The sequence below is a fragment of the Thermobia domestica genome, chromosome 1 (assembly GCF_964235325.1).
Source record: "Thermobia domestica chromosome 1, izTheDome1.hap1.1, whole genome shotgun sequence".
Taxonomy (NCBI): Eukaryota; Metazoa; Arthropoda; class Insecta; order Zygentoma; family Lepismatidae; genus Thermobia; species Thermobia domestica.
The window spans coordinates 260,796,775-260,821,600 of record NC_137454.1 but is presented as its reverse complement, the minus strand read 5'-3'; the positions used below and the strand labels follow the sequence as shown (position 1 = coordinate 260,821,600).

The 24,826-nt window shown below is 33.4% G+C and overlaps 1 protein-coding gene across 2 annotated transcripts in view; it reads left to right on the top strand.

Annotated features, from left to right (window-relative positions):
• Cad87A (cadherin 87A) overlaps nt 1–24,826 on the top strand; it is an 890,323-nt gene that overhangs the window by 730,508 nt on the left and 134,989 nt on the right. For both annotated transcript variants that reach the window (XM_081726161.1, XM_081726156.1), the window contains exons 4-5: nt 17,341–17,469; nt 23,068–23,193. In XM_081726161.1, the coding sequence (XP_081582287.1) occupies nt 17,341–17,469; nt 23,068–23,193 (255 nt within the window). The remainder of the gene's footprint in view (nt 1–17,340; nt 17,470–23,067; nt 23,194–24,826) is intronic.

Below are 24,826 nucleotides of genomic sequence, written 5' to 3'. Positions count from 1 at the left end.
TTTTGTTTCCTTCATTGTTGAAAAGGTTTCATTATTGGAAACATGCTCCTTAAGAGTAAACGTAAGTTATGTACAGTGAATTAAATAATTGAAAGGTACAAAGGATGTTCTGTAATTATTGATTCAATTTGTCGTTGGACAAAGTTTGGATATTCATCTCTTGAAGTTGATTCAATTATTGCGAATATTGTCACTCTCAATAAAACACATTTAATAGATAGGGCGTACGTGCTGCCATCTGTTGGTAATAGTCGAGCTTTTTAAACTCATCTCTAGTCTTTTTAAAATACAATTTATCTAGTTCTTTTTTTGAAAATTTTGTTTATTGTTATTATTTTGCATTTACGAATTTAATTTACGTGAATTGAAGACTAGAAAGAAACATATTGTATAAAGTCATACTATCAATATATGTCAGCACCTGTTAGTTTCACCCACTTGTTTAGATTTTGATTCTTGCGCAACTATCCATTAATCTCGTTGGTTCATCCATCTTTACTATTGAGTTAAATCATAACGTTGTTGCTTTCTCTCTTTTGCCGTGTATTTATTTCCTTCTATTACATTTCTTATAAGAAAGTTTCTTCTCAAATAAATTTCTAATCAGATTATTTTCACCTTTAGCATTAGTATTTACGTTCCAGACTTTTTCCAATACCTCGTCATTGCTTTCAATCCCACTTGGCTGATTTTGTCTATTTTTTCTCCATACCGCTTTCATAAATGAAATGGTATGAAGAAAAATACCTATTCATATTTCAAATTATTTTAGTTGTTTTCATCACTTTATATATATTCTAAACACAATATTCTTTATATATACTCTAAACAAAATATTTGATGAATCTTTTTTGTAACTTTCTATTGATATGCAACAATAATCTATCTTAAATGTTATTTTTTTCGTATTTTGAGCTTCACATAGAATATTTCAATTCTTACATGGAATTTAAAATTACTAGAATATACAGGATTTCTCAAGTCTTCATCCGATTTCAATGTGTTATAGCTTAAAAACGGTTAATCGTGTTTGAACGAAACTCTTACAGCTCGAAAAAGAACTATTCAAATTTTGATTGGTTGGCAGGGGTGACGCACGCTAGTGCTATCTCCCGTGCCTGTGTTCAAGGTTTGAAAGGAGTTCGGCTCTCGACTTCATGTGTGGTGCCTGGCCACATTGAACTTTTGTGAACTGAAACTTTAATATAACTACAATTATTTTGCATTTTGTTATCACTAGAGACCGGATGTTTAGGCATTAAAAACCTAGAAAATAGGCAGGCAAATAGGCACTTAAAATTTAAAAAATAGGCAGTAAAATAGGCACTAAAGTGTAACTCGAAATAACAAAGATAAATACTCAATACAATTAAAAAAAATAAATTCAAGTCATAGATATTGTTCAAAGAATATAGAAACATACCTGTTTGTTAATATTTTTAATGTATATATAAAAACGAAGGTTGACATGTATGACGAAGGTAAATACATTCTATACAGCGCTTTATCACTACATATAACAGTCCAAATTCTATACATTTTAATCAATACATATAGCAGTCGAAAGTTTTACAGCACTTTATTAGTACACATAGCAGTCCAAAGTTTTATTGCATCTTATTACTACAGGCAGCACTTATTTCTCGAAGAGGCAGAATCCTTTCTTGAGATACTAAATTATATATTTTTACCAATAAAGCATTATTTCGAAGAAAATGCATAGAATAGGCAATATTAGGCACTAAAGCAATTATTTAGGCAGGAAGGGGCCAAATAGGCAAAATAGGCAAAATAAAATTGTCTTAAATTGAAACTATAACAACCTATAAAAACTTTAAAACGTTATTTTTGACCATATCTTTAATATTAAAGAATAGGCATTTTGCCTAACATCCGGTCTCTAGTTATCACTTTTATATTGCTTTCATAAAATCTAATACAGGACTTTGAAATCGGGTGATATATAAATAAAAGGCCTACAATTCGAAAGGGGGACTGTGCAAACGTGTGTGTGTGGTGTGTGCAAACTTGAACACTCCCTCTTTCGAATTGTAGGGCTTTCATTCAAATACGCTGTTTTCAATTTCCAAACACATTGAAATCGGATGAAGATTTCAGAGATCTAATACTGAATGTACTTTTAATATCAAAGTGTTGGTAGTTTTTCACATGCAAAATCGCACGTGTTCTATATTTTCGAATAACATTTTAACATTTTTCGAATTGTTTTGGTAATAATTGGGAAGTGGATCTAACTGTACTTCGATGAATGAAAGGATTATTTAGTAGAAATACTTGACAAGCAAATAAAACCAATTACTTTTGTTTCTAATAAATTCCACTTAGGAAGAAGTTTCACAACCACAAGCTAATGTTGCAATATATTTGCCGACGAGAAGACTCGTCTTGAATTTGAATCGACTTGATTTTATAATCTTCCATGATGAGAAGATTGTAGGCTTGCTTTGAATAGGTCGATATGATACATTCTACAAAAAATGTGCAACCATTCTTTTACAAATGTATATTGCCTATTTTATTATATAGACATGTCAGAATTGAAACAGTACGAGCAATTAGTAACAGCTCAAATGAAAAATTAAATAAAATAAAGCCTCATTCAAATTATTGTCATGTAGTATTGAATCAGTCTGTTTCGGAAAGTACTTGTCACAGTATATTTTTTGCCACTGATAGTTGTGTGTCATGATCATACAAGTTCATGTAAGAGAGAAAATGTGCAAGCTTGAAAAAGTAAGGCGTGCAACTGATCTTTTTTGGGAAAGATATTGATCTTTTTCTTTTATTTCTGAAGGAGTCTTTACTGTCGTCGTTCCAAGAGCCCATCGTTCCATTTTATTGTTGCCTTCTCATTCCCACTTCATTCACATGTTCTCTTTCATGTTTCTGTTCCTTCTTTTCTGAGTTTTTTAAAGAGTTTGTTCTCTTAACAGCTTCTCCCTAGTCAAATAGAAATGGAAGAGAAGAAATGTCTAATCTGATTACAACGCGGAATTTAATTTCTGTAAAATCTCTTTCAACAAGACACGCGGCTGCTTTTTCTTCAATCTCGTTCTGCTATGACTAGTCTCTCATCGCCCATTAAAAATCGTTTCTATTCACCTTTACTACGATTACACCAGACTCCTGCCTTTTCATCTAACCGCAATTCAAACCTTCCCAAACATTTCCCTGCTAACCTAGCAATGCACTTAATCGTTCCGACTCCATTAGTTTTCTGTGGTCGCAATTACCCCTCAACGGATGGAATTACCCGACAAAAGGTATTTGACGCCTGGTGAAACTGTCCCATTATCCAGTTCAAATCCATTGCGAGTCTTTTGTTTCTGAGTGTTTCGTTCCCTAGGAAGAAGCACACAAATGTTAACACATTCTACTGTAAATTGATTTCTTTCCGTAGTAAATTCAACAGGCAATTCGGCTTTTAAAATCGTATTTCGAAAAGACTTTTCAAAACTATTTCGAAGTTGACAGTTTAATTAAATTTATGTAATAATAAAAGAACGATATATGTACTTAGAAATTGTTGTTTCGTAGTGTTTAACGATTTTTAAAGATTTTTATTATGAAATATCTATAAAATCGCAGCTGAAGAGGAAAGAAAATGAAATAAATGAATAAAGAAAAGGAAACTACTACTAACTCTGTATTTTTCAGAGATTCACGAATTATGGCATAATGTGAAGTTGATAGTGCTTTATTCTGAACTATTTACAAAAACATTACAAGCAATTTGTAAGTAGTTGTCGAACAAAAGTTAACCATATTAATAAACTACTGTCTTTATATTTTTCTGACGTAGATGAATCGGACAATATTATAGGGTTATTAATGATATGCTCATTTACGAAATATGAACAAAAGCCTTATAACACTTAAAAAAAAAGAAAGAAACTCGTCGCAACAAAACCCACCGGTCATCCTCACTCTTGTTCAGGACTAACTAACTAACTCAGTGGCCTATAGAACCCGGAGGCCCTCCATTGCACTCCATTGATTTCTATCCTTACCCAACTGGATCCAGTTTCTACTTTGTATTCCTATTTTTGCGAGATCCATCTTAATATTGTCCCATCTGCGCCTAGGTCTTCCGAATTGCCGTTTTCCAATTGGACTTCTAATTAAAACTTTGAAAGCGTTTAGGACTGTGAAAAGCAAAATTGTGAAACCATTAAACTTAAAATTTGGTTATCTATATTGAATTGTATAGACTTCAGGTGACAATATTCATGGACAAATGAAGACGGATAGTCATCCAGAATGACTTGTTTAACATGTAGAATTTGGAAAAGTGTAAATTCGCGGAGACCATAGTTCGGATACGATTACTTCCTTCACTTCTTGGCTTTTCACGAGTATTTGGCAACACTGTGTACACTCCTTGAACACAAAAGGAGCATTCAAATAATTAATATGCAGTTTTATAACAGCAATTTTCAACTATTATAAATTCGTCCTAAATATTACGAAATCTTTAGGAGAATGTTATTATACCTCTATTGAGGAACTTAAATAAATGGAATATAGAGGGTGACTGGTAATTTGATGCATTCATTGCAAGGGGATATTCTACAAGTATTTTGGAACATTTTCACCTATATAAACCGGGGGTCGCAAATCAATACTTTCTGAGTAATTTGCACTTGTATGATTCTTTTTTTTAATTTGCTGGCTAACGATAGGTGCGCGAGGAAGTTTTACCCTGATCCACTTCCACATACCGCAGAGCAATGAAATTTTAGATGTGTAATCCTGCATACCTATGTAGATCATCTGATAATGTACAGCTTGTAACTCTGCACCGTTGCTGTGTTATAGATCTGAACGTGAAGTAAGGTGTAGTGGTCCAAAATCCATTACTGTATCTCAGAAAGCAACCTAGTAACATCGCAGAAGCACTTGCACCTAGAAAATAACTGCATGGTTGGGAAGAGGTGGAATGAAGATAGTGTGCGGTCAAGAGAAAACGCGATCTATGACGGATTTCATACTCAGGGTCGTGCATCTGTCTCTCCATCATTCGAGCAGTGAGCGGGTGCGTTGTTTTTTAGGAGGCAGACATCATTTATCAGCATGCCACGCTCTGGGATTTCACAGAATTCTTCAACGAAGCAGCATTGAGGCATAGTATATCCTGGTAATTGTGGTACCCTTTACCTGGAAAGCAAGTAGTAATAGTCCATGTTTATCCCAAATAAACGTAATCATCACTTTGGTCGCTCAGAGTTGAACACGGACTTCCATTGGTGGCGGTACACGGGCACGCTGTCATTGGTTTCGATTGCTATTTATTTATTTATGCAAGGTGAATGACTCAAGGGTTCACCTCCAAGTCCGGGTTCACATCGGTCTTCTAAGTGGGTCTAGGATTTGGGAAGGAACTACCCTGGCCTTCTAGAAGGTTTCAGTCCGGCCTTCTTCAAATGTAGGTTATGGAAAGTAGGGAATATCTAGTCTAGCCAACGAAATTGTGCCGACTTACTACCGCCAAAGGAAGTTCGTGTTCAACTCTCAGCGACCAAAGCGATTATCACGTTTATTTGGGATCAACATAAGGTTTTACTACTTGTTTTTCAGGCAAAAAGACCGCAATTACCAGGATAAACTATGCCTCACTGCGGGTGCGTTGTGGGATTCTCTAAAATCCCGGAGCGTGGCATGCAGACAAATGGGTCTGCCTCCGAAAAAACAACGCACCCGTTCACTGCTCGCCAGACAGATGCACGATTCTCGGTATGAAATCCGTCATAGTTTGCGTTCTCTCTTGACCGCACAATATGTTCATTCCACTTCTTTCCAACCATGCAGTCATTTTCTAGGTGCAAGTACTTGTTGCCAAGTTGCTTTCTGAGATGCAGTAATGGATTTTGGACCACTACACCTTACTTCAAGTTCGGACCTATAACACAGCAACGGCGCAGAGTTATGAGCTATACATTAGCAGATGAACAACATAGGTATGCAAGATTACACATGTAAAATTTCATCGCTCTGTGATATGTAGAAGTGGGTCAGGGTAAAACTTCCTCGCGCACCTATCGTTAGCCAGCAAATTTCAAAGAAATCACAAATGTGCAAATTACTCAGAAACTATTGATTTGCGACTCCCGGTTCATATAGATGGAAATGTTCCAAAATACTTGCTGAATATATCCTTGCAATGAATGCATCGAATTACCAGTCACCCTGTATAACGATAATAAATTTTGTGATGATCTAGACCTCTACAATACTTTTTATCTCTTCAAGTTACAATATTTTACAACTTTAATTTATTTTTATTGGGACAAGGGAACATACAGTACAATTTTTACAATAGTAATCATTTTTGTGTTTCTTGAAAATAGAATCGTTCGTTTTTAAACAATAGTACAAATATGATTTACAAACACGTATTTTTCCATTTGTTCACTTATTTACAGAAGATTTCAATACAACACAAGACCATTTGATTATGAAATTATAAAACAAATTATGTCTAAATAACAATTATTTAGGAAAACAATTATTTATTTATTAGCAACATAAACGAACATAAAACAGCAAAGACCACTTATTTACACAGTCGAACAAAATTTCGAATACAAGAAAACACGTTGAAATTAATATACCCTACTAGTACGAGACTAACCTTTCAACGTTTAAGCCATGTACTGAAGATCTAAAACATATGAAGGCCTCAAAGTTCAGGAATGTCAGGGCTTATTTTTCTTCCTTTTCTTTTATTTCTATCTGTCTTTTCTGTAAGGAATGTCGCACATAAATCTGCAAAATGTTCTGAAATCTCCATATCTATTAATTTGGTTTTGTTTCGTACGCATAGGTTTTATTTCAATCTTGTTGGTAATAAAAATTTAGTACTCCGAGTATATTAGCTGGAGAAATAATCGCAGATTCGTCGTTGTACCCAATTATCAAAATTAACTTTACAATCCATTGAACAACAAATAAGGAAGTCGTTATGAAAACTAGAGAAATATTACTGAGTAAATTTTTCTGTCTAATGGCTAGAAGAGGTGACTTTGGTGCACTAGGTCCCGTGTTCGATTCCTGATAAGGGGGTGTCATTATACTAGTTTAGATCTCTGTTTAAACTGTAAGTCTCGTCCTATATACAAGCCTTAATCTGACAAAGGGAGTAAATGCAAATCAATAAAAAAAATGCATTAGATGGACATAATCAATATTCAAAGATGCTTAGGAAAAGGTCCTCCTTGCTGCATTATTTTTTAAAGCTTCAATGCCAACCTTTATTTGCAGACTTCATACTTGCGTTTTTAAACAGCTTGTTTTGACACATTGGCTAACAGCCAAGTCTCCAAAGAGATTAAGAATATTCATTTTTGAAGCAGACCTACTTATGGGTAAAATTATTCATCTTCTGAGAGGTGAATGTTCAAGTTCCGTTGAACGTTACTTAACATTTAATTGTTACATTTAATTGTTACTTTGTGTATGCTGTGGCATGAAGGTAAGCTTCAGTAGATCTAGCAGCCTAGTAGAAACAGTTCCTGTAGTGCTGTATTCAGAAGTATTTGTTAAGTAAAGAATCATTAAAATAAAAGAAGTTTTATTTCTTTGGTATATCCTGTATAATTGGGAAACAGACCAGTCTTATGCTTTGCAAACAATAAAGAGAAACATTAGTTCTTATGTTCGTAATCACGTGAGATTTACAACTTCTTAGTTTCCTTTCATATTTTATATTATATTTGACCGCAACTTTAGCCTAGACCTGCCTTGTCTTTCCATTAATAGAATCACCCCTAACAGCAACTAATCACTAAGTTTTTTTCAATAATTTACATTTTAAGGAAGTGGACATACATCAGCACCTTAATTCGTTTTTCTGCCTTTCTCACCCTTTGGCAGAAGAAAAAAATATTTTTTTTCCTCTTACGTATTTCAACACACTTTTGTGTTCCAGTCTTTCTGTTTCTTCTATATTCTCTCTCGCCCTTTCTCTTTCTGTTGTACAGGCTGGTAAGCTTAACCAAAGGAAGGAGTGGGATCTATTCGTGCGTTCGGAAACAAGCCTGGAGAGAAAGAGCGAAGTATAAGACTGAAGTCGCAAAAGACGTGATCCTCGACTTTTATGACGGACTTGGATCTGGCGTTTCGCCAAAGAGTTTTGGTGCGACAGTCAATTTTATGATCTTCGGAGCGTTGCAAATGACACGAGCTGTAGAGTCTCAAGGGGATAGAACCCAATATTGTTACCTCTTACTGTTTTATCGTCACTTCCGCTTTGCGCTAGTATATTTGTCGACTTTTCTACGAACCATTTTCTCCCTAGTGTGCCTGTCTCTATGCTTGTAGAGAAGCCAAAGGGATCAGCTGGATGAGATAGAATATATGACTCCAGGCTGTTCAGGTACAGGGACCTTTTCCTTTATAGCGTACAAATCACTTAGGAATAAGATTATGAATCTTCAAGGAAACGTCAAGATTGACTCTACTGTATGTATTTTTACTTTTTGTGTGGAATATACTGTTGGCTTTGTCAGTAGCAGCTCATATGTTCTCTTCTTTCCATATTACAATTGTCCATCTATTATTATTATTATTATTATTATTATTATTATTATTATTATTATTATTATTATTATTATTATTATTATTATTATTATTATTATTATTATTATTATTACTTGACAAGCACAATCCACCCTAAATCTGATATTCATTGTATTTTTTGTAGACTTTCTAAGATCTTTGCTTGCCTTTACGTTATTTTAAATTTCATTTTTGATGGGAAGAACATGTAAAGAGTTGAATAGTTCCTCTCATAAACATCCTATGGCTTTCTACTTTTTAAAATTAAAATATTTTATTAATGTTGATGAATGCAGTTTATTATTATTATTATTATTATTATTATTATTATTATTATTATTATTATTATTATTATTATTATTATTATTATAACTAACTCTATGGCTTATGGAACCCGGAGGTTCAATACCGTGTTCACAAAAGCTCTCCACTGACTTCTATCCTTAGCCAACTGGATCCAGTTTCTATTTTGTATTCCTATTTCTGCGAGATCCTTCTTAATATTGTCCTCCCATCTTCGCCTAGATCTTCCTAATTGTCGTTTTCCGATTGGTGTTCCAGTCAAGACTTTGAAAGCGTTTCTACTTTTTTCCATTCTAGCTACATGACCTGCCCACCTAAGCCTCCTAGACTTGATGACCCTAACAATGTTTGGTAAATCATATAAATTATGTAGTTCCTCATTATGAAGTTTCCGCCATTCCTGTTGCTCTTGGGTCCGAATATTCGCCTTAGGATCTTGTTCCCAAATACTTTCAGTCTATGTTCGTCCCGCAGAGTAAGCGACTATGTTTCGCAACCATACAGAACAACATACATGATTATCGTTTTATATATTTTAAGCTACAAATTCCTCGACAGAATTCTCGATGACAAGAAATTTTGAACTGAATAATAACACGAATTCCCTGCTTTTAGTCGACATTTAATTTCTTCGTGAATATGACTTTCGTTTGTTAATATGGATCCTAGATATTTGAAAGTATCCACGTTATCAAAAGTATTATTTAAAATTTTTAACGCATCCATAATTTGCCGTATTAGGGTCCCGACGCACTTCCATGTATTTAGTTTTTTTTTTTTTTTTTTTTTTTTTTTTTGCATTTACTTTTAAACCCAAGTCACTGCAGGCGTTTAATAAGACCTCTGCATTTCTTTCTATTGTTCTCTTATCATCCCCTATTAAATTTACATCAGCATATGCCATAATCTGGTGAACACCGTTCAACTCTAGACCCTGGTTGCTATCTTTGATTTTCCTTATAGCTTATTCAGGACAAAGTTGAATAATAATGGCGACAACGCATCTCCTTGTTTCAGGCCATTCTCGACGTGAAAGCTCGTGGACAAAAATTTTCCTACCCGGACTTTATTATTATCATTATTATTATTATTATTATTATTATTATTATTATTATTATTATTATTATGCTCTTAAGCTGATTTTTGAGAAAACTCTTGGGTGCAATATTCCCTTTCATTTACCTTTTAGCATTATTCCCTTTTATTTGGTATTACGCGCACCTTTGCACTTTAGGTGTCCCAACGTGCCCAGTTTATAGAGTATGGGTGAACCCCTGAATCTCATTGAAACAAGAATACAACGACAAAATAAATTCCACCTCCAACGGGATCGCACTCAGCCATTAGTGTCATTTCAGATTTTACCTGTGGGGAAATGACAATACTTCCCAATGTAAGTAGATTTTTACATTTTCATTGGTGTATTATTATCCTATTGATTAAAATGTATATAAATCTCCAAGTCTAGGGAGGGTTGTCTCCCGGAACCCCAAATGACGCTCCTAGACTGGGGTTGTCCAGTTGGTAGGTAGACGCCATATCATAGTTAAGGTAAATACACTAGTGTATCACGCAGGCATTCTGACACCAGATACAAATTGTCAGGATATTTTAAGAATAACTTTACTAATGGTTAATGAATATACTTCAGTATATTGAAAGGAGGTTATGTTATGCTTGTTGCTATAAGTACAGATAATCAAAGATGCATTGTATGGTTTGTATGACAATGTATTAGGGTAATGATTTTCAGAGAAATTCTCTGTTCGAAACCTCTCTCGTATTACATAGAGTGGTCTTTCTGAATGGTGATACATAAAGCCATTGTCCACTGGCTATCAATTGGAGACCATAAGAATGTTTGATAGAGTTTAGTCTTGTGTTCTACTTTTGGCTCCTATCTATGTTCCAATATTGCGGTTATTCTATGAATATACACGACGTAGAAGTTCCATTCATCTCATCCATTGTTGGCCATTTCACGCTTTGTAGGATTCTGATGCCTACTTTGTTAATCGGTGAATGAACCAAGGCAATTTGAAGGGATTTATCAGCTTGATCTATCACTGTTCTGATTAGCTATGGTGTTTTTTAATCTGCTTATCATTTATTTCTACGTGTACACACACACACACACACACACACATATATATATATATATATATATATATATATATATATATATATATATATATATATATATATATATATATATATATATATATATATATATATATATATTGTATGTGTGTGTGTCAGTAGTTTCATTTCATTTCTGTCTCAATCACTGTTTCTTTTAGTTAGGATAAGTTAATTATTTCTAATCCTCTTCGATCATACAAATGTAAATTCAATTTAAACAAGTGTTTATTTTATTGCATAATGCCTCTGTAATCCTTCCTTCACCATTTTCTATATCATTTTTACATATATGACATTTTACATGTATCATACTACTTCAATTAAAAAACTTCTTGGAAATACTGGCATAGAATCTTTTTGACAAAACAAGAACCTTTGTCACGGTTATTTTCCATCTTTCCTTTTATGGTAACCTTTTTTCACCGTCCTATCTTCTTAGAACGTCACAATGCAATTAAATAGTACTTTTAAAATACATTAATCAACTTAAGTGCGTCCTCTGACTACATTTTTAAGAGAAGGAGCTAATTAAATTAACCAAAAACCAATATCTAGTTTTGAGCTTTAATGCTGCTACACTACAAAGGAATATGGATTAAAAAGTTAGTTTTATTGTTCTGCTATAGAACTAAATATATATAATATTGTGTGTATGCATGTGTATGTGTCTGTAAGGGATGGATAATATATGGATGGAGAAGTACATTTCAGCTAAAGATGTAAGCGGAGTCATTTTAAAGTTATTCCATTTTCTTATAAATTAGAGTATAAAATAATACTTTATATGGCAATGATTCGTTTTTAAATATTAGTTCGTTGAAGATGTGTCAGGTAAAATGAATTGTTTATTCCTCGTGCTTTTGTCTTTTAGACTAATGAATGTGACAAAATAAATTACAATCTGATTATATTAACTTGTATATTGTGACAAGTCATTTATTGTCTTTGTACAATTTTGCAACGCAAGAACAGAGGAGAACGATATTCGTTATGGTGGATTAAAAGAGGTTATATGTGATCACTAGCTCACCAGTGTCAGGAAACGTAAAGCATTATAATCAGATCAGATGATAAGAAAACTCATAAGAGAGTAATAGAGGCAAAAACCTCCTTTTAAAAAATACAATGTTTTTAATTTGTGAATTTCTCATAGTCGAGAATCGAATGCGGCCTTGCGCACCAAAATTAAGATCTTTAGCATGAGCTACTATGGTCACCCCAACAGTAGTAACAAACAACAAAACATGTTAAAGTTCTGTGCTTATGTAATCACTTATAAACAAAGTTAGAGGTACAACTGTTCACTAAAGATGTGTATAGAAGGCAAGAAAGAATTTTCGGAATTCAGTCAACTAAGATCTATATTAAATATATTATCTCGAGCATTTACTGGTAAAACTGAGGGAAACGTGCATGTTATAATGACCAGGTAAAAGAATCAAACTCGAAATCTTCCGATTGTTAAGCGAGAACTTAAACTTGGCTTGTGTTTCCGCTTATTTATGAACTTCGCCCTAGCCTATACTTTTGGACCTCTCCTTAAAAAGTAAGTATTTGTGCGTATCAGATTTGAAAGTTATGTTGCCCATTCTGTTTTAATGCTTGAAGAAAATTTTATATTTTGATCAAGCTATATTTTGTCCTCGAAAATGGAAAATCATATTATAATATGTAATCCAGAAACGCCTACATGGAAAATTTCTAGTATACTAATTAATTTATCGTGTTATGTATAAGACATGGGAGAGTGAGCTAAATATGCCGTCCACACGGTGCATGTCACCATACGCTTCAGCTTACACAGTGTAGATGCTAATCCAGGTCTGACGAATCTGACAAATTGAGTTTTGTTTCTTTTAAGTGAGACGTGTATATATATTTCTATCCTTTAAAAAAACTCAGGAAGTGTGTTCTAAGGAAATTCATTGTTCTTGGAGGAAAGAAACTTTTGTCAGATTATTGTAAACTTTCCTTTTATATTAATTTTAAATTGCTGAGTTTTCTAACTCTCTTCTATAATTTAGAATTTTTAAAAAAAGACTATGGGATTAAACCAAACATAAAGGGAAAGAAATGCATTTTCCTTAAAATTTCAACATTTTCAAAAAAGAATGTATATATATATATATATATATATATATATATTAGAGAAAAGTATTGCTTGTTCTTTGGCTTTATACTTCTTTCATACGTCCCCTTTAACTTACAAGTTTAAAAAAATAAATAAATAAAATAAGAGTTTTCAAGTCTTCTTTTCAACTTCTGAAATTAATCTTGGGACTTTGCTTGTGGCAATATTATTTTCTTTTCTTTTTGCCCATGTTCTTGGTATTTCTCATTTACTTTTGTTTTTATTTTTAAACCTGATTTTCATACAAAATGTTAATAGAAACCTTCTTTTTCATAGATATCCACGTGGCGAGTTTCTTTTTCTACGTATATATAATTCAGGTGACTTTTTATACTTGATTAAATACTACACAAGACATATATTCCCATGGAAATTAAAACTTTTTCTCTAACCAAATATATTTTTCAAAATGTACTTCTACGAGTTTCCGAAGAAAAAAACGTAACTGTAAAAATTTTACTCGTAATAAAATAAAACAGCACAATCGTGTAGGCCAGGAGACGTTAATTTTGTTGTTTTTGATTGTCATGTTTGTTTAAGACTAATAAAACAATAAACGAAAACTATAAGTAAGACTTTCTACAGTTTTTCTTATACATTGCATAAAATATAGATGACGCATAATCAGATAGACATAACAGTAACCTCTTTATTCTAGATTCGAAAACAGTTTAAATATATTTTGCTACTTGATCATGAGTTTTGAACTGATCTTAACGTAGACCATCATGTATTTTCTTTCAAACAAGAACCAGGCTATCAAGTTTTTTGTTGTTTTCTTTCATGACGTGATTATATTACAATTATGGAAGCAATGAGCCTTCATCTGTATTGGGACAAATCACTAGTGGTAGTAAATCGTTTTGGTTGTTCTTGTCCAAATGTTGCAAAAATTGCCTTTAAAATCGTTTACTTTCCTGAAATGCTCACCATATATTGCTCACTTTCAAATTGTCACCGCCATATCTTCTTAATTATTCGTATTACAAAGAAAAAGAGAAGTTGCTGAAATTTATTTGTAGCTTTCAAATGATGTATTGAAATATCACAATATTATGATTAGTAATGGAGATATGATCATTTAAACGGAACTATGTCTATCGACGCGGGGGCCAGTTTGATGACATGGTCCCAGGGATTCATGACCTCTGATCAAGTGTCTCCCATTAGTTTTTATTCCTTGATATGTGCATAAACTCTGCAAAATATTATACTGGTGTCCGGAAATGAAATATTTTTATGCTAACTTCACTAAGTTAAATTATCATATGGATAGTAAATATGATACGTGTAATTCTTTCGTATTATTAAAAGGCAACTTTAATTCCCTTTATTGAAGCATGCACGTTACACGGAACATTAAAAAAAAAACATGTGTAAAAAAGCAGGAATCACGTTGGCTCAGTGGTAGAGACCTCATGTTTGGTGCAATGGCTCCGTGGTTCGATCCCAAGCCAAATGAGTTTATAAATTATTCATTGTAGCTTTGGAAAATTCAAGATTACTAATAAAACTCCAACTGACCAAAGCAGTATATACAGTATATATTAAGATTATGTATACTGCTTTGGTCAGTTGGAGTTTTATTAGCAAATGAGTTTGTCGTAAGCAACATCGTGTCCGTGAGTTTTCCCGAGGTTTTCCCGTTTCGTCTTACATTACTATTCCAGAACTATTTCATAACATTTTCATTAATCATTATTTTCTTTAGCCCAAAGGGCTTAATCCTTGGATGTAAAAACTAGAGATTTCATTTTCTTTTACACTCATATGTAAAGATAAGTTTCTTTGCAATATAATATCAAAGCTTTTCGCACACTTCTTTCTCGTTAATGCTTTTAGACGATAAGACTTAATGTGAAAACACATTAAATATTCAATATCTTTTTAATATATTTTAAAGGTGAATACAAATTATGCATTAATTCAGCAACCATATTACATCTAGATAAAAAGAGAAAAGAAACGTACAATTCTTGATGCATGGTTTTTAAAATATCTGTAATATGTAATAGATCCACTCATAAACTCATCAGTTTTTCTTTTTCCTTTTTCTTTTGTCTTGAAAGTATACCGGTAGATATAAGTAAACGTTCCATAAAACACTTGTTTGAATAAATTAGTAAGGCCAAGAGCATAGAGTTTATACATAAAGAGAGAGAGTCGTGTGTCTACAAAAATTTCATGAGTGTGCATTCTGCTATGTTTCTTGAAATAAATTTATTTCTACTGGAAACTCTAAAAATTATTTTCATACAGACATACTAATGTAGTTTCTCAGGAGCTTCGAATATGCTTCACTTTTGATGGCCACCACACGGGTAACAATTATTAACACTTTTTGAAATTTCATTTGTTGTTATTCATATTGGTAAAAGACCTCGCTCAGAGCTTATAGAAATCCGGTTTCCGTTAAATTGGCTGATACGCGTATTGCAGTATGTTGTGTATTTTGGTCCCCTGATGAAAAGTCTCAATGGACACGAAGCCCAAAAACCCCACGTTTTTGAGATATCCGCTGATTATTATCGTCACTTAAAGGCACGCGCTCCCTCGTAAACTAAAACTGCTAATTAGGCCGACATTTTATCTATGAAGTATGAACTAGTCTCACTAGGTTATAGTAGGGTTTTTGGAGTCCTGATTCCGAATCCGTGGCCGGTTAACTTCCATCACGTCACGTTCAAGGTCATTTGAAGGTCAAAATAGAGAGGGGACGTTGCTAAAATCTGAACAAAAAGTACATAAATGTTTTTTGAGTTGCTGGATCCCATTATGCCATTTTCTTGAACCGATAAGGTCATTTCGAGGCCATGGAGGGTTATTTCAAGCTCAAACTTGAAAAACTGTCGAAAAAATCTTGAAAAAAATACAGATAGGTCTTTAGTATTGTGTATATATATTTTAAGATTTTCTGTGATAATGTACCAGTCTTCATTTAGGTAGAAAATATGATATTTATCTTGGGGTTCTGTATGGAGGGCATGGTCTTCTCACACTTTCGGGTGTATGTGGTTCTCATTGCATATCGCCTCCACTGATTTGGGTCACCGGTTAAATGTACAGAAGAATATTACCCATTTCAAGAAATTATTATTTATTTTATGATTTTTTTTAATATTAAAATATTGTGAGCATTAATAGTAACGTTCATATAGAACTTCAGAGAAAAGCTCTGTAGGTTTACGTGTCGAAATATAGATATACACTACATAGACGAAATATAGACATACGATACACAAGGTTATTCGTCGCGTAGAAGAGTTGCGTCGATATCTATCCGGTCTGGGCTATCATAAGGTACTTGTGAAAGGCTATAATAAATTCGATACCCATTTTGTACTTAATATTTAATGGTTCAAATTTGTCAATTCCAATGCTGAAATGAATATCTGAAAGTCAATTAGGTCGTTGTGCGAACACGGGATTGCATTATTCTGTAGGATAAAACTATCCCCATTTGAACAATGTAAATGATACACTTTTAATAAAGCCCATGTACACTACACCTATCAAGTAAGCGCAGTAATTAGATTTGTGGGCTTTCGGCATCTTTGGCTATATTAGCCCGTCACGTATGAGGAATGATGTTCCTCAGTGATCACACTGCCAGGAAATTGGGGAAGAAAAAAGGAATGAGGAAGAAAGGAAACGATTTGGGACCATTATGTGATGTACCATCCCGACTTTTGTCTGATGTGAATGAGGAAAATTCAGGAAAGTCTCATTCAGGATGGCTGATCTGAAAAAGCTTTTACACTTTTTCGACCGAGTTTTTCGATTGGTCCAAAGCTTCTTATAGGAATCCAGACCCCTAATATCAGACTAAAATTCGGAAGTGGGCCGGAATCCCCAGAACTTATCAGTGTATGTCCCTGACTGGTAGGATGTATTTATTTTTTCATTCGGTATCTTCGATCGTCTACTCGGAACAGCTTTAATAGAGGATATAGAGCGTAATCATCCATGCTGAAACGTCGTGTTCGCTAGATGTCACGTTTATAACTGATAGAATGTTTACTAACTCTGAACTTTTGTATTGAACATGTTAATCTAATTAGTTGAGATTTCGAAATATGAGTTATATACCTAGGTATATGTGGAAATGTAGTTCATTTGATTTGTTTAATATCTTGTTATAATTTTAACTTTAAAAATCTTCATCATTCTTTGATTTTTTTTTTCAGGTGAATGACACCCTTCGGTTTTACGTCACTTTGGAGGATATAGTTGGAGAAAATAGTAATAATATAGTTCAAGTCCCTATTTCTGTTATAATTTTGGATGAAAATGATAACGCCCCTTCCTTCCTTCAGGTAAGTTTTACAGTTATTTTTTATAGGTAGTTTTACAGTGCATTTATTTTTTAACACAAGAATCATCAAGTTGAATAGTTTGATCTGAGCTATCATTGAATATGCATTTATTATTAAATTTTAGTAATATGTATGTATATGTGTGTGTATGTGGTACTAGAAGTTAATAATATATAATTAATTAATTTCGTATTTTATGTTTCGGTAACATGTTATCCATTTTCCTATGTGTAAAGAGTTTCTGTTTGAGTAACACTTATTGTTCCGAACTTAAAAATTTCAGCTCAGTCTCAGCTCAGTACGACATTACTGGAATTTGAATTTGAGTCATGGAAAATTCGAAACAATTTCGTATATTTCTAGAACGAACATATTATTGTATACAGGAATCGTCTCCTTTATGTATATTTGAAAATATTATTCCTTCATTTTCCTTCTTTTCCTCTTATCTTTCACCACAAGCTGTTCAATAATTTAAGTAGATTTTGTTCTCAAGTAATAGTAAGACCACGAATAATAGAACACCTACTTAATGGGATCCAAATCACAGCTTAGGTTTATACCCGGGATGTTATACTTTTATAAGGGGTTTGGTTTGTGAGCATAAGCTACAATGGAAGAGTGCTAGTCACTAAACTATCATAAAACTCAAACTATTGCATTTTAATCACTTCAGTGCAGCAATAGTTTAGGTTAATTAGCTTTTGTTATTACTTTCGATGCTAACCAATATCATACTCGTTGATTACAAATATTGGTGGACATTTAAATTGAACATAGGAGAGTATTTAAATGCTTGTAGATATACATAAATATGTACGATATTTGTAAGTTGATTTTTTAAAAAGAAAAATTAATTAATGGATGAAAATTTTGAATTAAACAATTTGCCAGTGTTTCTCCGACCGGTTATTACATTCGGGATTTCCAGAAACATACTTCATTGTTTAAATAAAAAAGACATATTGAATGAATGTGTTCCATTTCTAAGTCGTGAGATTTCTTTGGATTTTCCAGGTGATTTTCGTAGCCACATAAGACAAGTTATACCTATTAGTTTAAATAATGTATTGTTTTGAAAGGTGTATTTTTAATAAATATTATGCCTTCAGCTTCACAAGCTGAAGCTTTAATTCTAAGTTACCGAAATATTATTGGTCAAGTCAATATAAACATCACAAGAATATTGCTTACATAGGGAATGCGATGACTCAATGCTAAACTGCTCATTTCTACTGCCAAAGGTCTCTAGTTCGCTCTCTAACCATATAAGTTTCTGACGAACAAATCGATACTTCTAAATTTTCTCGTAGATTCCCAGTTTTCTTTCGCTTTTTATTCCATGAATTCATCCACAATCATTCATCTGCATTGATCATTCCTCTCCTTTAGCTCAAAGAGCATAAGTTGAGAAGCAAATATTTCACTTTTGCTATTGTTACATAATGACAGAAACTCATTACATTAACACGAATGTATGAAACTATCTTTCAGTTTATTCGGAAGTAATATTTTTCCGTTTATATTTTTTCAACGCTTAGTTTATTTGCAGACGCTGATGCTATACTGTGAGAAGTAATACACTCTTATTTATGTATTGTGATTAGAATCTCGTCGTCAATAAAAGGCGCACTTTGGTCTTTACATTAAGAATAATGAAATGATGTGAGACTTAATATGTAAAAGACGTTTAGCATAATTGAACTTGTAATAGCTAATGCCACGACCCTTTATATAAACTTTCAGTTGCTTAAATGATAGATAACACTATAGATAAGAGATTAGAAGTACTCTGCTACCATTAGAAGATATTCTGCTAAAATTGTGTAGCTTCCATATACTCATAAGTAAACGTCACGTTTGGGTGAATCGAGTTGCTGCCCGAGACATATGTAATAGAGTAGTACTAAGTGTGCTCAATACGTCCGGGAACTTTTAGGTACAAGGCTGAAAGGATTTAGAAGATACAACCACTAGAACGTCACAAGGAAGTACATGTTATAGTCTATTTTTGTACGTGATCTTATGATCAGTGATGACATTCCAGCTGCCAATGTCTTCAATGCGGATCAAAGTCGCTTCGAGAAGGAATTGCATTCGTACCGGACGTTGAGGGAGAAAGGATTTGTGAGTGCAACATCTCATTCCTATATGATAATGCCGGTCATGTCCATGGACGGAGAAATTCTGTGCCCCATGTACGTTCTAGTGGTTGAACGAAATGGTAGTTTCCCTGCAGTAAAACCAGCCGATCTGGCTAATATAATCTTAACCTCATTTGCTGGTAAAACAACAAACATGAACAAGCAGGATCTTAAGACTTTCTATTCGGACTTCATGTGGAAAAGCATTCCAGGTGATAGGAAGAAAGTACTTCTATTACTTGATTCATAGTCTGCAAACAAAGACGACAGTCTTTCGTCACAGTGTGTGCCAGAAGGCTTTGCATTGATCAAACAGCTGATTCCTGGTGGATGTAGTGGCATGATTCAGCCTCTGGATGTTCACTTCTTCCGTCCAAACAAAGCCTTCGTTCGTTTCATCACTGATACAGCAATAACAGGAAGTGATGTGAATATTTAGCGTCGTGACAGGTTCATACAACTTCAGTTATTCGCAATTTACCAGTTCAGTGCTCCTCGTTTTCGCAACATAGTTCGATTCGCTTTCTATAAGGCTGGATACTTGAATGAGGAGCCTGAAAGTTGGATCGTTCCTTACGATTACTGCTTTGACAGAATTGTTAACGACAAATGTTTCAAGTGCGGCATGATTGCGTTTGCCAGGTGTGCTTACTGTGAGCATAGTATTTGTGTGAGGCATGCACTATTTTCTGAACTGCGTATTGATTGTAATTATTGGTAACTTTTCCATGCGATAACAAAACCACTTTGAATTTGCAAAACAAATAACTTTCTCTTGTGTTTCATCACTTAAATATGCTGGAAACATGAACATAAACTAGTTTAGAAATAATAGGATAAGACTTCTTTCTTATGTTTGGACTATGTATCACGACTATAACATGTACCTCCATGTGATGTTCTAGTGGCTATGTTTCCTAAAACCTTTGAGCTTTGCACCTAAAACTTCCCTGATATATTGAGCACATTTAGTACTACTCTATCACAAATGTCACGGGCAGAAACTCGATTCACCCAAACATGACCTTTATTTGTCAGTTAACCTCTTTGTTTAGAGGTAGCAATTATGTGTTTTCTCTAAATCTGTCAGTTCAAGTTTTCCCTTCGTCTCCCTTCTTTTCTTCTTCGTAAGTTCCATCTCAGCCAACCTGTTTCTTTTCAGTTTACCAAATATTGTTCTTTTCTCCCTTTTGGTTTTCCTTTCGACCCAGTTAATTTTTTTCGTGCTTCTCTACACTTACAGTTCGAAAGACAAATGATTTTCGTTGCTTTTGAGCATATGTATCGATGTATCTGGCCCTTTGAATATAATACTTCACTCAAAACACTTTATGAGTATTTTTCCTAAATCCTTATTCCAAAACCCACAAAATATACTTTGCTTCATCCTGCATGTTTTTTCACCAATCCTATCCTGGCTTTTATTTTACGTTTGCACATTATGTTCCTCATATAATACTATTTAAGTACCAGAAATAGTTATCTGTTCTACTTTCTCCCTTCCTATTTCTACTTTCCGTACAGACCATTTCGTTTCAATTATTATTGCTTCGTCTTTCTAACATTTAGCTTCATCCTATATTCTTTGCAGCTTTTCCTCAAGTTGTTTAAAATCATGTTATTATTCTGTTCAGATTCCTCAAGAAAGTACATATCAATCACAAGCTATATATACCTAATTATACCTCCTATCGAAATAGGTCTTCTCTCTGCCACCTCTCCTATACTAACTCTTCTGATGTTAGTGGAGAAGCAACATCCCTCTCGAACTCTTCCTTCAATTGCACTCTTCTGTTCTATTTCTTCTCCTATTCTGTTATTGACTCATAAATGATTTTTTATGAATATTCGATTCTTTCATTCCAATCCAATATCTGAAATCAATATATGGTGCTATTAAATTATAATTAAACACAGGGTCATTTAGGGACATTTCGTCACGTTAAAAACAACTCTACACTACTCTGAAAGCTACGATAATTTTATTCTGAAAAAACGATAATACTTGACAATAATCCCTGTGCTAGCTATAAAACACAAATTCTTGTTCGTGAATGTAGTACTTGCAAATACAAGAATACATAAACAGAATGGTGCAGATTAGTAGATTTTGGAAGTCTTGAGGAAGAACTCGACACTTACTATGAGAGATGTCGACGCTATATAAACAATGAAATCTTTCACATCTTTCAAAATAGTGTCCTTTACAACAAACATAAAACGCAATGAAATACTAGATGTAAGGTTTCTACTATCTACATATGACTTATTTACAAACTTTGCTGCAATTCATTACAACTAAGTTGAAATACAACAACACTGAAACAATGTAAGCTCATTAATAACAACCTTTGTTTTCAACCTGTTTTGCAACATATTGCTTTCAATATTTCACTACGCATAATAATCAATAATCGAAAATCACAATTTAACATAATCATTTTCGGAAACCATATGCGAAGAATTCAGCAGAGGCTGATTTCTTCCAACTGAAACTTTCTTTCTCATAGTCTTCTTTCACATTTTGCCAGGGTTCCTACGAACAAAGTTACCGTAAGATAAGTTGAAATTGTTTTTCAAACTGCGGAAGAAAGATACATTAAGGATTGACAATTTTGAGTACTGTGTAGCGGGAGCATTAGAGGCTTTCTTTAACATATCAGGATCTTTGACACGTACTGTGCTAATCTAAAACCAAACGTACTTTACGCTTAGGCTTATATCGGACTAAATGACCCAGAAACTGAGAAAGTGTGTTTGTTATGTAACCTAAACCTATGATGTATACACTAAGATGAACCAGACGGTAGTCCTTTTGTCTAATGACTTTCCTTATAACAAAGGAACTGCATTTCGAAATCTCCCTACAATCACCATCGGTTTATCCCCTAAATGCATTAATCAACAAAAGCTGGCACGAGTTGTCACTGTAACAAGCAATGCGAGTCAGCTTGATATACATGCATACAAAGCGTATACTCTATCATAATACCAATCCTTTGCCTTCTTTCATCAACATATATAACTGCTATACCTTATTTTTGACTCACTGAAACTTACAACATGGATATTTTTTCTTAAATAAAGCTTTATGTACCTATTTTAGAGGCTTCTGCTTCCTTTGCAACAGGCAAAATTAACTTCTCTGCATATGCAGCTTGTCATTGAGAATCGACTCTAACTTTCTACGTATTGAATGTTTCTTCTCGTATGCGTGTATGATCACTAGCTTCGCCAGATTTTAAAAGTGTCGAGATCTCCTGAGTATTGAGATCTCCCTGAATGACTCTATATTCAGCGCTTGTCCCTCTGCTAAGCTTATCAGGAATTTGAAAGTAAATTGTGGTCGTAAGTGTACTAAAAATATTCAGTGTGATGATTTATAAGATCAAAAATTTAATAGCTTTCTCATTTAAATTTTAATATAACCTTGTAAAATATGTTTGTATTTCAGACTCCCTACGAGGCTCAAGTACCTGAAGATACTTCTGTAGGATTCACAGTATTTCGAGGTATCCGTTTAGAAGACCCAGATCTATTAGGAGATACTTTAGAAGTAAACTGTACACCTCACAAATTGGTAAGTTAAGTTTTTGAACTATGAGTTAACATTTTTGTATGAAAGTACAAATTAAAATAAATATTTTTCAAAATATAGTTGGTTTATTCTAATGCATAGATAACTTCTAAATATATGGGTTTGTGAATATATCCAGTAAAATGATGCTTTCTAATCACATATCAACTAAACAGAAGAAAATACATAAGATGTGTAAATATCCAAAAAAAAAACTTAATTTTCTGAGTAATATCTTAAAAGGAAAACTGAAGAAGACATTAATCTACAACAATGTATCTCATTTGAAAACGCACATTAATGTATTAAGTGAAATCTTTCCAGGAATCGAAATGTTTTGTTAAAGAAGAGTTATCCTATACTGCAATATGATAGTACTTGTCCTTTATGACAGCTCACTTCGTGCATGTGGTGCTCAATGCTGTGTTGCCAGCTTTTCCGTCGGGTATTGAAACACGAAATTATTCACTGCAAGTAAATCTAAGTTTTATAAAATTAAATGACACAAAAGAGAACTAAAAAGAATGCTCTCAATAATCAGCAGGTCTACTACTCAAGTTGACATTCGACTAAAACAATGTGCATTTGTTTATGTTCAAATTGGCAACGTGCGGAAAGCGTGGAATGTTTACCATTGCAGAGCGAAAGAAATGAACCACTACAATTGGCTAAACACACTGTTTCCATAGAAATAGTTCTTCTTACCTGATTCGTATGACCGCGTGCAGGAAAGAAAAAACAGAGGAAAGTAACTGTCAGAAGGGACAAGTTGTATGAAACGGACTGTAATTCTAGAGTTCAGTATGTCTTAAGGATACAAATTTGAAATAATTCGTTTACAGTTATTTTTCATTATTAAGTTTTTGTGCTTTCTAATTGTGCCAGAGAGTTGCAAAACTACTTTCTGGTTCACTTCCATAACTTGAAGTAATTGTGAACACAACAACAATTAAGCTTATAAAAATTATACTTTTTCACTTCACTCAAAAGTATTTAAGTTTTGCACTTACTATTTTGTCTCTAAAATAAATATTGTAGTATTGATAAATATGATTGTCTAATTCTTATTGTAAACAATTACATTAAATATATATATATATTTTGTTTTATGTTTTATACTCTTTTATCAACTACATAAGCTAATTCTCTAGAGTGTATGGTACCCCCTTTCTAAAAACTGCTAAACTAATATGTACGCTTTTAGTACAAATCTAGTTTTGTTTCTCGTACGTACAGTTGGTAACATAGATGCAAATCTTCCTTTATGTGTCATTTTGTGAATGATAGTAGAACTGTTATTTTAATTAGCAGAGAGTTTTCCGAAAATTGGGAGAATGTAATATTCTATACGTTACCAAAATCCATATTTAAATTTGTCATCCATTTCAATACTAGCAAAACGTAGTGTGTCTAAATGTAATGCATATCTTATTGAATAAACAAGTTTTGAGTTTCACTCAATTATTAAACTACAACTTGAAAAAAGCTTCGTTGTTTAAATTTTGAACCTGCGAAGTATCACTGGAGAAGTCATTCGAAGAAGTGAAATATTTCTTCTGTGAGAAATACTTCGAAGGTACGAGGGGAGTTTATAGGCCTATGTGCAATCAACATAACCAATTTCTACTTCGGGGAT